General features: G+C 38.3%; 1 protein-coding gene across 1 annotated transcript; it reads right to left on the minus strand.

Moving 5' to 3' along the window:
* Nucleotides 1-246: 246 nt before the first annotated feature.
* On the minus strand, nucleotides 247-543 carry LOC108510699 (chaperone protein dnaJ 11, chloroplastic). Its single transcript, XM_017840344.2, has one exon. The coding sequence runs from the start codon at nucleotides 541-543 to the stop codon at nucleotides 247-249; it is 297 nt and encodes a 98-aa protein (XP_017695833.2).
* Between the last annotated feature and the right edge of the window lie 14146 nt (nucleotides 544-14689).

Here is a 14689-nt window from a genome sequence, read left to right on the forward strand (position 1 = left end):
TATATTTCTTCTTCTTCTTTTTTGAACAAAAAAATCCCCCATCTCGATTGATTGATTTCTTTCTTTCTTTCCCGGTAGAAGCCATCTCTAATCTTTGACCAAGAGGGGATCTGGATGTTGATGAGCCATTTAGATGCCGAACGTCGCAAGGGCAGTCCGCATGCGATCCGTACACGGGCTTATATCCGGCCCGGGTTCCGGCCTCTCTCCCCGCAACCGAACCCTCGCCGGTTGGTGGTCGATCGCCTACCAGCACTGGTCCGTCTCCCATCTTCGGGACCGCAGCGGCGCCGCGGCTGCGAATCCGAACAGCCCGATGGAGAGGTCGTACCGCACCCTCGCCGTCGGGTCGGAAAGCGTCTCGTAAGCCCGGTGGATCTCCAGGAAGTCCAGCCCGCCGGCTGCCGGCGCCACGTCCGGGTGGACTCGCTTCGCCATCGACCGGTACGCCGCTTTGATCTCCTCGGCCGACGCCGTCTTCTTCACCCGCAGCACCTCGTACAAGCTCTTGGGCCGCCTCACCGCCGTCGACACCTCCGCCATGGCCACCGCGCCGCACGCCGTTCGGCGGCTTGGGCAGTTGAGATGGGGGCACGGATTCAATCCAGAAAAACCTAGGGTTCCGGCCATTTCGGAATCAGGGGAACGGAAGGAATCAGGGTTTCAGGTGAGTGTTTCTCTCGTTCTTTTCGGCAATTTGGAAAGGTGGAGAGAGGGAGCGGGGGTTTATAAAGAGGGGACGCGATCACGGGGGACTTCAAACCGCTTCCTGCATTGGACCACCGACTCGGGGACACAGCTTACCGGGCGTGGTTTCCATTCTTTAACACGAGTGTCCGTTCGGTTACTTTATATGCGGGTTATTCGATCTTCCGTCCATTGGGTTCCGATTGGAGTAATTGGGGGGAGATCGAGAGGATCGCATATAAAGTGATGCAGCCACATCGGCCCTTCGTTCCAGCTGGTGATGTAACGCGCCCCCAGTGTGATGGACGGGACTGGGGGCCACGTGTACGCTTACCGGTTATGTTTCGGCAGCGGCACGCAGAATAAAAATCCATCGGCAGCGTCCCTTTTCTTTCCCTGGGCTGGCCGGGAAGAGCACTTGTAACAATCAGCCACCGCAGGTGCCTCTCTCAATGTTGGATTTTGATTATATATATATAATTAATCAAGGAATAGGGCAAATTGTGTATTAAGATTTGTGTGCATTAGCGTCAGTAAAAATGATTAGAATGATTAGTGCGGATTAGGCAATAGTTCTTACATCAAAACCTTATCAACCTAGCAACTGTGGTCAAAGAAGTTGCTTGATCTCTGTCTCAAACTTGGAAATAATTTTGCAACATTAATGCGGGACATTGAGAGACATTGATTTATCTTTTTAGGAAAATATTGGCTCGCATCAGGATACATAGCTTATATAGTTGCACATTAAAGTTATAGATATTCTTCAAATTACTTATGAGATTGTTCAGCTTGTTAAATAGTTTAACAGATCCATTTACAGATTGCTATCTTGTGTAAAAAAAAAATTATTTTTTTATTTTTTTCTTGTAAATTCTTTACAAATAATTTTTTTTAACTCTCCTTTTTCTAATAAAGACTAGGTAGCTTTGCCTCCCTCTTTATTAGGAAAAAAAAAAGATTTACCAGGCGCGAGTTAGTCCTAATGGCTTGGGTTAAAGAAAGAGATAAATAAATAGATTTAATTTATTTTTAGAAATAATTGTAATTTAAATTTTGCAATGGCTTGGGTTAAAGAAAGAGATAAATAAATAGATTTAATTTATTTTTAGAAATAATTGTAATTTAAATTTTGCTGTCTTGGTGGACGAGCTGCTCTATCAGTTGATAACACGAGTGATGATAGGTCTCCCTTTTACAATACCACCTCATTCTACTGCATCCTAAATTCTATGAAGAGGTAATTTGTATATATCATGATAGCTTTTAACCACTTTAGCTTTAGCTAATTGGCAACTCTCTCCCTTTCAGGATTTGAATTTTACTAGTGGCATCATTATTGTATTTCACAAAAGAAGGTTTAACTAATTTTTGAGGAGTGCTCTCTCCCATAACGCGTCATCTCATCATGAGAACAAAAGGCTAATCAATCCCTTTATCTTGAATTCCCGAAGAACACATGAGGTAAAAAAAAAAAAAAAATCTCTTGGGTGCCCCCACCCCTTGGCCATCTCAAAATTAACTTCGATGACGGCATTTTGGCGGATGGACCATATGAAGGAGTAGGATTTGAGATCCGAGATCATCAGGGTACACTGGTAGTAGCCGGAGGTCGGCGCACCCTCGGTTCGATTATTATTGAAGCAGAGCTTCGGGCAGCTTGGGAGGGCATCTCTTATACGAGAAGAGTACTTGATGCAGATAGGATATACCTAAAGAGGGACTTCTCGACAGTGATCGATTGGATACGGAGAGTTGATCGATACAGGGACGGTCACTCACTGATTTGTGAGACTCGCAGACTGGTTAGGGGTTTGGCTTCTTTTCAGGTAGCGCACATGTATTGGAAGGCGAACAGAGCTGCGGACTGGGTTGCCTCATACGTTGCTCAGCATACTGGAGAGTTTTCTTGGACTAGTGCCACTGAGATTTCTTCTTCCTTATATCATTTTATTGCTTCGGACTTAGCTGGTTGTACTCATGTAAAAGCTATATGAATGCCGTTTTTTACCCCAAAAAAAAAAAAAAAAAAACTATTTGTTTGTATTGTGAACGAGCTATAAGATGAGATTTAGAAAAGATTCATGAATCCAGATGGCGATACAACACCTATACACACGAGATATATCTCAAATGAGTTAAAGTTGTGGCCTGGACAATTATATCGATATGTTCCTTTCTGAAAAGCACTGATGGGGATGCTACTGTTCGGGTTTGAACTTGCAATGAGCTAACAATCCGCCTAGTTTCGTAGAAATCTATGGGCCTCTTGTAGTTCAGAGTAGCAAATGGAATGGCAAACCCAGCGTTTTCAAATGAATCATTGTTTTGTTATTGCCCGTACAAACCCACCGCATCGTAGGCCCCACGAGAGACTTGGATTGGAATACTTTTTTTATTTTTTCTGAAAGAAGGAAACTCAGATGCCGTGGGTGCTGAACGGTGGTTGGCCGAAGCTTGGCGACGACGACTTACACTTGGTTCAAGGCGCGGACTTATTTGCTTTTAAGTTCTTCTTTTTATTTTCAAAAAATCTAAAAAAAATAGAACTGGACGGAACAAATAAATGAAACCTTTTGTATTTTTTAAGTTATTTGCAAAACCTTGAAAGTTGTTGATAGCAATGACATATTGCCAAGGAAAGATGAAAAATAAAAGAAAAAATGACAGAAATTATATATAGATTTTATTTTGAATATGTCGATCATTATGTAGTATTTAATTAGTTTCTAGGAATAAAAATATAGAAATAACTACGATGCCAAAGAGGCCATATATTAGCGATGCAAGGATATAAAACTCTGAAACACGTTGCCGATTCATATCTTGTCAACCCTTTTTTAGTTTTCAAATTATTTGCAAAATCTTGAACGTTGGTAGCAATGATATATTGCTTCCAAAAAAGATAAAAAAATAAAAAATAATAAATTATATATAAATTTTATTCTGAATATGGCGATCTTTATGTGGTATTTTATTAGTTTGTAGGGATGAAAAATATAAAAATAACTACGATGCCAAAAAGGCCATAAACTATTGATACGAGGTTATAAAACTCTAATATACATTGATGATTCATATCTTGTCATGAGTTAAGTTTCTAAAGTTAATTAATTTGTTACAATTAATACTCATACATTTTCTTCAAAAATCTTTGGTGTAAGTCTCAAGCATATTTGGATCTAGTAAGTTATTTTGGTTGAGTCTTCCCTCTTCCTTTTCTTTATTCAAATAATATATGTGAAACAAATCCAGTGGAAATTTAGCCCAACTCAAGTATTATAAAGGAAAATGCAACTACAAAAGTTAAATAAATAATTTCTTGAAAAAATCAATGTTAGCACATATTCTAAGAGGAGGAAGAGATTCATGCATAGATGAGCATCCCAGCTGTAAGAAAAAAGCTTTTGCATACTAATCTTTATTATTTTGGTTTGTCCATTTGATTGGGTATCAATTAATTTTTTTAATAAAGACTCAAGTAGAACATACTTTCAAATTATCATTTTGCTCATTCAAAAAAAAAAAAAAAAAAATCCGACCTTCAACTTTTTATTTTGTTTATTTCTCCTCTTGATTCCAATAAATTATAAAACTATTGTTTTTTTTTTGAAAAATGAACCAACTTGTGAAAATCTGAATGGAATAAATTTATCTCTGACATGTGGGTCCTAAAGATAACACAAAGATTTTATTTCTTGAAAAAACAACCAAATCAATAAACAGAACACACCAACAACCAGTGCAGAAAAATAAAAAAAGAAGAGGTGCTCGTGCCGGTGGCATATATATATATATATATTCTTCTGGAACAGCTCAGCTGAAGTCTAGTGCCGGTGGAACATGATTGTAGCTCCAAATTCCCTTCTTCTGGAAGGTGTAGACCAGCATACCAACGAGTCCTTGTTCTTATTTTTCTTGCAATGAATGACCAATGCGTCTCATACCTTTTATTTTTTTTAATTTTTATAAATACGGTCTTACACTTTTGTAGTTATCTTTTTCACTGGGTAAGTGACTAAATGCATGTATTCGGACGTATGTTTGGTCTTGCATAGCTTATTCGTCATCAAAATTTTAGATATTTATATAAAATTAAGAAATCCAAATAATATCTTCCGACTAGTTTTTTGGATGAATTTATGGACTATGACAAATGGTATTAGAGCATATTCGGCTTACGGCCCATGTGAACTAAAAAATACTGCAGCACAGACTCATTGAGATTGACTATGGACCGATTGTGATACTTGTGATTAGAATTGAATGGTTTGGATTCTTAGCTTGACGAAGACGTTAGGGCTTAAAAGAAGAGAGTATGGGAGGATCTATATAGATATATGTTTAGTCCCACATCAGTTATTCGTCGAAGAGATCTTGAGTACTCATACACAACTAAGGAATCTAAAAATATCTTCGAGTTAGTGATTTTGGGTGAGGTTCTAAGTTGTGACACTGGGCCTTTTAGAAGCATCCCAATTGTGGTGCTGGTACTGGTGGGTTCTTTGGCAAGCTGTCTTCAGAAGGCCTCCTCTCTCTTTCTTGAATGTGCTGTGGGCTGGAGCTGGCCTAAGATATATGGCTGAGGAAAAGGATGTGAGCCATGCGGCCGAGATAAGAGATCCAAGTATATAGGGCATCACCTCTCACCTCATGGTGCGAGGGCGTGGCTGTAATGGCTTTTGAAGTGAGCTCGGTCAAGTCCAAAGGGTAGAAGTTGTTTGTTTGGTTGGTGCAGTCCAAATGGATCTTGTTCTCCTCTCTTCACCTTGCTTCTAGAGAGAAAAAAACGAGGAGGAAAAACTAAAGATCAACAATCCTTCACAATGCCCGCTATTCGAAAAAGTTTAGTATGTTTTTTTTTTTTGGTAAAAAATGGCTACTCATTCGTATAGATCTAACATGAGTACAACCCGCCACATCGTGGGAAAGGACAGACAACAAAGGAGGAGTATCTGAAGCAGACGTCCACAGAAAATCCCGGGAATGCTGAGCTACAAAAAAGGCGACCCAGTCAGCGGCCCTGTTCGCCTCCCTAAACACATGGACAGCCTGAAAACCGCTCATCAGCTGAGCCAACCTGCAAGTCTCCCGAATTAGGGGATGACCATCACCGTACCTGTCCGCCTCCCGGATCCAGTCGATCACCACCGCAGAGTCTCCCTCAAAGTGCACCCGCTCGACGCCAAGTACCTGCCTAGCGTAGGACAAACCCTCCCATGCAGCACGCAACTCCGCCCCAATAACTGTAAGCCCTGGTGTGCGCCGCCTTCCTGCTGCAATCAACCTACCACAGTGATCCCTGATCACAAAACCTACCCCTCCAGTCACACAATCCAATGACCTGCTGCCGTCGAAGTTTACTTTGAAATAGCCAAGGGGTGGGGGTACCCAAGGGACAAGGGCAAAACGGGGCGCTGAAGCAGTGTGAGGAGTACCCCAGGTGTCCCTAGCCATCCCAAAAGAAAACAGTGGCAGCCGCCATAATCTCCCTCGCGTGTCGCGCCGCTCTGTCCACCACTATCATCGGAAGCAACCGCCTCCCCTCAAAAATACCGGCGTTCCTGTCCAACCAAATATGATAGGACAGGTACGCCCTCAATATCCCGTCCACCGCCAATCTGGGCCTACATATGGAATCTCTCAACACCCGCAACAGATCCTGCGCTGAGCCCACCGCATCAGGTAAGGGGACCAGAGAACTCCACCATATCTCTCGTGCTCTAGGATACTGCAGAAGAACATGCTCGATGGTCTCCACGATATCACTGCAATACTCACAAAAAAGTTTAGTATGTTAGGTATGATGATATCAGCAGAATTTGCTCTGGTATCCCAGTTGTTGGTCCTGATTTTGGACAGATATCACCATATGATTTAAGGTTGCCACATATGCTTTTATCAGTGGCAAAGGAAAGCCATGTTTGCTTCCCCACCCCCTGGTTGCCATCCCATTTCTTAGAGCATGCGCTAGCTAGAAAAAGGTTTAGCGTTGGATACTGAAAGATGATGCTCTTATTGTAAACTCTCGGAATAGAAGTTGTACGTCGTTTAATAGATAGATGCTGCCTGAGTTGATTCATCTTTGGCTTGACCAGGCTTTGAATTCCAAAGCTTACTGTGCTGTGAAAGGGTCTTCTAAGTTTAAACACTGAAATAGCCCTCGAGACAGCAAGGTCGCTTATACCGCGACTTCCCTATCTTTCTCGACTTTGTGCAGAACTTTCTGGCCGTGATTGTAATCAGTTTAGACGTCCGTATCTTCATCCTTGGACGGTTCTCTCTCCTGTTGGAGCATGAGTCTAATAACGAGAACTCATAAATCATGATGTAGCAATAAGTGACCAAAATGATGCGACATCATTAGATTCATCCAGCTTATAATTTATATGGCAATTGAGGCACATTCAGAGATTCTCTAAAGTGATAAAGATCCCCTAGTTGACCTGAAAGTTCGGACGAAGAGACCAGAAATAGCCGACCTTCAGAGGTAAAGTCTTTCAATTCGGTCAGACAAACCAACCCAAGCCAAGCAGTACCTTCTTGCAACAGAGACAGCTCGATCCCTTCGCCCAGATGCTTACGAGGTCCCAACAATTCCATCATATGTCAAGTGGTTATACCACATTCTTGAGTTGTTACACCATGTCAACAGGTTGTTACAGCACGATGCTGAGTTTGTAATGATACGATCCTCAAAATGTTCGGGATCTTAATTATAAATAGACCCCCCCAATGAAAGGTAACAAGAGAAGGAAACATCCATAATACCGGCATTACTAAGCTCTACTCTCTTTACCTCCTTCACACACACACACACACACACACACACACACAATCTCTTTTGAGTTAAGCAATTGGAGAGTTTAGCCGGAGATAATCCGGCGAGCTCTCTAAACTTGTTTGTTGCTTTGCAAATTCCTGCAAGCAGCCCACGTCATCGATTCGAAATTGGCAGCAACAAATCAAAAGATGCAATTCCTTTTTTTCTCTCCCTTTTAAACAAAAATATTGTGTAGAGTGCAATCTATAAGAATGATACTTACAAGACATGATTGTAGTTTCAGCCTTTTTAAGCATGTTTTTACCAATAGACACAAATAACTAAAAGAGTTACATTATAGTTAGTCCAAGTGTCTGGATTAGCCAAGCTATGCAACATGACATGCCCAATTCTAGCTACCAAGCACATGCACAGATCTGGATCAAAACCCCAATCCCAAATTCAATATGGATCAGCTACAAATTTTGATGACATGCTCATGTGCACCTTCTAAGATTTGCTAACTAACATAGGCCAGGAGAGGGATCAAAAAAAATCAGTATTTGGGCTCATGGCCACCCCAAATGCGTCCACTCCGACGCAAATTCGGTAGGCCACTTGGTTAGCCCTTGCCATTATAATATGCCTTCTGATTAAGGGTGAAAGTAGATTGGATAATAGCTATTCGAATTCATTTTTGTATTCAAATCTATCTAGATATGAATAAAACTTTGAGCATCCGACTAATATATATATCCATATTTATATCCATAAAAAAAAAATGAATATGGATATAGATATGGATAAACAAGTATCTGATCCATATCTGAATATTAGTCTTTATTTGTAACCCTATTTAATTTTGCATAGAGCTCATAAACTTTTAAGAAAAATATATATCCATATTAACATGCTATTAATTTAATTTGCCATCCACTTAGTAATACTTTGATTCTATAGTTATAAAATTTAATTATCAACTTACATCTATATTTATATCCATACTTTCAGTATCTAATTTATATCCGTATCAGTTTAAAACAAATATGATTGTAAATTTTGGCATCCGATTAATATCCATATCCGTATCTGTATTCGTAAGACAAATAAATATCGATACGAATATACCGATATTCGATCCATATTCGATTTGGTTTCAGCTCTACTTTTGGTGTGATAATCCCAGCCCTCCTCAATTGGACTGGTTAATTTTATAGGGCAAATAGGCCTGTCTCATGGAGCATAAGGACATAAACTAATCTCAGCCCTGCCGTTGGAGTTTGACATCAGCAACCCTGTCATTTATCAGCTGGTTGAATGTGATGTTACTTGCATGGGCCGTTTGGTTAATGAATTTTACTGAGACAAATTTATAGAACAATCAAGAATAACAAGTTTTATAAAAGTGGTTATTTAATTCTATTTTTCCAAAACCGGCAGATCATAACACCTTAAAAACAAGTTTTATGAAACATACACCTTAAAACATTTTTTATAGAGAATCATATTTTATAATAATCTATTTCAGAAAAACAGGCAGGCAACCAAACAGCTCTCTGGAGTCATTCTCTATAATGAATCTTGGGAGCTTGGCAAAGGCAAACTAATCCTTAGCAATTTTAATTTGCTTAACACCATATTTGGCTTTCTATATGCAACATTTTCTCAGGGAGTTCTATGTGCAATATTTAATGTTACTTGTACTGAACCAATAGTGGGAAAAGATATATGCTTATCTAAGATTCAACTGTTTCCTTCTTCATCAAATTTTAACTCAGGAGGAATCAAGGCTTAGTTAGGTTATAGCAAGAAATATTCCAAACCTTGTACAATTGTAGAGAATTCATGAAATTAGTGGAATATTCTTCCAAATTCTTCGAACGCAGCATATTTTAAGGATGAATAGTGCATTCACAGCAAACCTGACAAGCTGGAAATTTTTCTTTGTTACCTTTGGCTGAAAATGAACCCAGTGGACCAACAGATGGATTTTCGGATGCAACTTCTCAGTTTATCTTTGTTTGCTCAAAGATTTGTCGGCGGCGATTCAGAGGATAAGGCGATGATCCAAAAGCTTGCATGCATATTTTTACACAAGACCTTGAAGTTGATTTGAAGTATAAACTTTGCTTCTGTGAATCCATTCCTTCTGCATTCTTGGATTGGCTGAAGGACCAATGCTGACGGCACTGGAAAAGGGCCTGCATAAAAATTACTATGCGAGCATTTGGTCATTTAGGTCAACCTGAGAGAAATCAGAATGCAAACCCAAATGGGCCTTCAGATTCTACATCAAAGCCCAAGATAATACTACTTGGAGGAAGTCCAAGTACGACTCCATAGTCCATACTTAAAAACCAGATTGGTTTAAGATGATCAGATTTACTCAGTGTGCTCAAGACATCATAAATTTACAATTCATGCAAGATGAGGGAGATATGGTAAAGTTTATGCTCATTGCTTAATATTTTATTTACAATCTTTTCTTATATTTTGATTGTTGATAGTTCGAACTCAAATTTACTCCGTCCATCTCCAATGGAACCATGCTTGATCAACTTGGCCTTCTACTAGATTGGGACAAACCAAAGTTTTCAGTTCCAACTTTAGAACCAAGATAAATAGTGGATTTTACCTTCTTTTTGAGATTAAAAAGTAAAAAAAAAGGGGAATTGGGGGCTTGACAAGCTTTTCCGAGCCTTTCAAAGTTCGAATTCCTCCATCTCTACTCTCTGACGTGCCAATTACGTACTCATAAAAATGAAATTTATCGAAAAAATTACTTTTTTTGTACGAAGATTGTGAAGCGCCATTGGATTACCCTACCTTGCATGATATATCTTGCAAGTGCTGATGGACTTGATTTAGTTGGAGTGGTATCATCCAACTTTACACACGTACGATAGTTTACATTATTCTATATCTTGTTTTATGTCTTCTAGGAATTCAAAAATTTCAAAGACAATAATCTCTGACCTCCACCCCTTATCAATGTCGCCCCCTCACGATTTAAAGATTATTATGCTAAAACATTCTGTCTTCCATAGTTTTATAGGGTGATGTTGGGATAACCCTTTAAAGATTCAACCATATCAATTGACAGTGCAGGTTATTTGGATCAACTATAAGCTAGCTTGATGCATGGCCAAACCAACAGGGAATGGCAATAATATTAGCCAAGTGACTTGCCAATTTCGATCTAATAATTTCGGCAATAAATTGCAAAATGATGAACCCTTTTTGGATAGATTCTTGAATTAGTGGACCTGCATCGAACTTGATATATATAGGTCAGATCCAAGCTGGGTCCTCTTATGGTAGATGTCATTCTGACACCAGTTTTGAACAAGAATTCTAGGCATAGAATATAATCCAACGACATTTAATAAGAAAAAAACTACAACTACAACTACAACTACAACTACAACGAATGATGAATTGCATTTATATCTTTTTTTTTTTTTTTTTGACGAATACGAATACAAATATTAGTCTTTCGTGATCTCATGTGATAGAAGTATTCGACGACGACGCCCGAGTGTTTTTAATGATGCCTCTCCAAAATCCCCATGGCAGACCCTCACGAAACCAACTTTTGGACTCAAATCAACCACCAGGATAATTGGCTGAAACATTTGTCTAAGCATTCACACCCATAAGGTGTGCGCCGCCGTTGTACCAAAAAAAAAAAAAACATTTGTCCAAGCAATCAAGCCCATGCATGCTTCATAGCTTTTCTCCTCTTTTGAGGCTCTCTTTGTCGCACCTTCTTTCTAAACTATTCAAGGATCAATGGAGGTTCCGATACATTCATATTGTTAGGTGGGTATGTCCCTCATGGATTTGGACAGGAAGAATCTTAGCTCACATGTGTTTCAGAGCTTTCTGCCGGTTTAGGTAAGAATGACAGTGTCTCGTCAGCCTTTTGGCAGTTCAGAGAATCTAGGAAAAATATCTGTGGAAAAATCTAGCAAGCAGACATGGTAGCAAAACAAAACTTTACTTGGTTCAATGGATAATTACTTCGGAGCCGTTGAGATTTTTTTTTTAAAAAAAAAGTTAATGGAATTAGTTTCTTAAAAATTTGATATTTAGTCAAGCCTGGTCAAACAACATTTCTAATCATGTCACAACAATAAGTATGATAAAAAGTGATGCTATAGCTCCACTCCATTAACCACTCAAAAAAAGATTAGGGCAAAACAAATAATAAAAAAGGGTAAGCCAAGTAATAAATTTTGTTATAGCTTATAATAACTGCAATAATTATTGAATTGGAAGTCACAACTCTAATCCACCATCCTTTATTGAATGGTTGGAGGGATGCAAGCCTCCTCATATTACAAGCTCTCAAAATTGCAGCCATAGGGATCAACATGTGTCTTCTTGATTGGAACATCCATCGATCAGATTGTACAAATTCAAATGCCGGTGCGACCTCTCTTGTAGGTGATATCATTTGCTACGCTATCTATCATTTGGTTTTCCTCCCAATGATATGGTAGATTTTAGACAAGTGTGGTTGATATGTGGATTTTAGACACTACCCAAGCCTGAAGGTGTTTGACTACGTATAGGATATCAGCTAAGCAAGCTCTGTCATTGGTACAATTGTGCAAATTGAGCCAAATTGAACGCAGTCTGTTCCCTTGGTAAGATTGTTCTTGATTTACACCAATATATTCTTCATCATCAGATGTCACCACAGCATGAGCATGGTCTTTGAGACCCTCGAACGATACGTATTAGATTTTGGGGATTAGAATTGGAGTGTTCTAGTGGTTCAAGGAATCGAAGTTAATGGAGTGCTTATTCTTCTACAGTTGGAGCATTATCTTCCTCGCAGAATTTCTATTTAAGTGTTGCAATCAATCAATCATCCACCTAATTATCACCCAGTTTACCAGCTAATATGGCAATCGGGACTGGTGCAATACACAGGGGGATAAAGGGTCCGTCAGGCCCACCTATCGCTTAGCCAATCATCAACTTCTATATCGAACCAATGAACTAAGTGGTGATCTGTCAAGTGATCTCTAGCTTTTTTTCCCTTTCTATTAATTGTATATATTCAGTCATAACAAAGCCGTGTTTTTCACGTCACAATGGAGGCATCGCATATATATAGTCTATCTGCTAACAATTTTACGCTATTATACATGTTAAGGATGCACACCACAATGCACCGCCATTGGACGAAAAGATTTCAACATTTAAATGTCTCAGAATTGTCGCTATATAAAAATCTTACCTCTTCAATTTTATCAAGTATAACACTAGTTGATTTGCTGGGAGAATATATCTAAGCTGTTGTATATTTTAAATACATAAGTGCGAAGGGGTTTCTAGCCCAAAAGATAATACTAGGAGTGGCCAAATTTATTAATTAGCTATTGTTATTATCATAAAGTATGTGAATATGCATGAGAGTGTTGATGAAAATCTTATCCAGACATGTACTGTGCCATTCCTGCAGCTACAACAGCTCTTCTTTTCTTTTCTTTTCCTTTTGCTTTTTTTCGTGGTTTGAGAGTGTAACTCATAAAGCCATGATAAAATTCTACACCTCTTATCATGTGTAGAGTAACTTCCAACCATTCGCATACATACACGGACAAGTAGCTTTAAACTAGACGAGCAAAGTATAAGTTTTCTTTTATTTTTTTTGTATATTTATATTTGAATAAAAGGATAAATCTTAGCATAATAGTAAGATTGCTCTACTATGACTTGAGCATCCTTGATTTGAAACAAAAATATTCTCTACGAAAATGAGGATAGATTGTGTACATCTAACCTCTGCAAACCTTATAGTGGTGGAAGCCTTGTTCGCCATCTTATATTTGTATAACTATAGAAAATCATATGTTATATCCAGTTCCAACATAAATTAATTTGAGTGCCCCCTCATCTCATGTTACTCTTCTCTAATAGTCACTTTTTTTAAACAATAGGCAGCACTCTCTTCCTTTTCATATTAAAAATTGAATGTTTTTGAGTGCCAATGGATCTATCTAACCTCTTTCCTGCTCCATAGAACCAGACTTCTAAAGCACAAGACGAAAGAAAAGCCTATGATGACATGATCCACCACGTATTAGTTTTTTTTTTAAAAAAAAAATTCAGTAGAATATGAAAAGTGTGAAGCAAGATACCCACATTTGTTTTTTCGCTGAGATAAGAAAAAGAGGAAGCAAGAAAACTTTTCATTACCTCAGGGATCTTTTATCAATCTTTTTGTTCCACTATATACACCTCTTTTGTATTTCATACTCTTTTAATTAAAAGTACTATGAGTGGAATCTTATTCATCTATCCTCATTGCTAAGTATGAAGTTGTGAGGTCGCATGTTACAACTTCATCAACTTTTCTCATGACTCCAAATTAACAAGGTCCGCTCAAGCAATCTAGTTATAAGTTTCCTTAACGTAAAAAAAAAAACTCTCAACGTTGTTGTTCGGAGGGTAATTTTACCCTTCTCTTTTTTGTTTTTTTTTATTTTTTTTTTAAATCTTTTTCTGCTGTCCTATAATAATCAACCTGAATGCCAATAGTGTAATAAGAAGATGCACTTGTTCAAGTCAATGGTTGGTTTCAACTTCTCTTGCTTTAAAATGAATTAAAAAGCCATAACCAGAAGGAACACAACATAAAGAAAAATAGCTACAATGTTCAACAATTTTTTTAATTCATATTTACACGAGAGCTGAGTGAATTATTTAGGGAAAATTTAGAATGCATAATAGCTACCAATTTGCTTTTCCTTGATTTATGAAATTTGCTCGAACGTAAGAAGATACTCAGGTGTGGATAATACAAAAATAAATAAATTTAGTCATGCTTGTCCATGATAGCGAAAAAATGCCAAGCTAATAAGCCATATATATTCGTACGACTTTCTATTGTGATTGAGGGTTTATTTGCAAAACTATGGGCTAGGATATAAACTACCTCTTAAAATACCAATGAATAGGTTTTGCAAACATTACAATTACACTGGAATCATGTTATAGATATAAGTTGATAAGCAATGATGTAGCTCTAAGTAGAAACATGAAGGAAAATATCTAAATCATGCTCCTTGGGAATTGCTGACAATAGGTGGATATCACATGTGATTCATTGATAAACTAGAATTATGCACAAAGAAATTCGCATGTGTGCCCATCATCATTTGACAATCTCAAAAGATTCGGTTGGTTTAGTCAAGAACATCTCTGAATTAAATTGGAGCCAGT

The sequence above is a fragment of the Phoenix dactylifera genome, chromosome 11 (genome assembly GCF_051530095.1).
Source record: "Phoenix dactylifera cultivar Ajwa chromosome 11, Ajwa_hap1_PhDact_Kaust_v1.1, whole genome shotgun sequence".
NCBI classification, from domain to species: domain Eukaryota; kingdom Viridiplantae; phylum Streptophyta; class Magnoliopsida; order Arecales; family Arecaceae; genus Phoenix; species Phoenix dactylifera.

Coding starts and splice junctions, on each gene's coding strand:
- LOC108510699 (XM_017840344.2), bottom strand. CDS start 543: ATGGCGGAGGTGTCGACGGCGGTGAGGCGGCCCAAGAGCTTGTACGAG.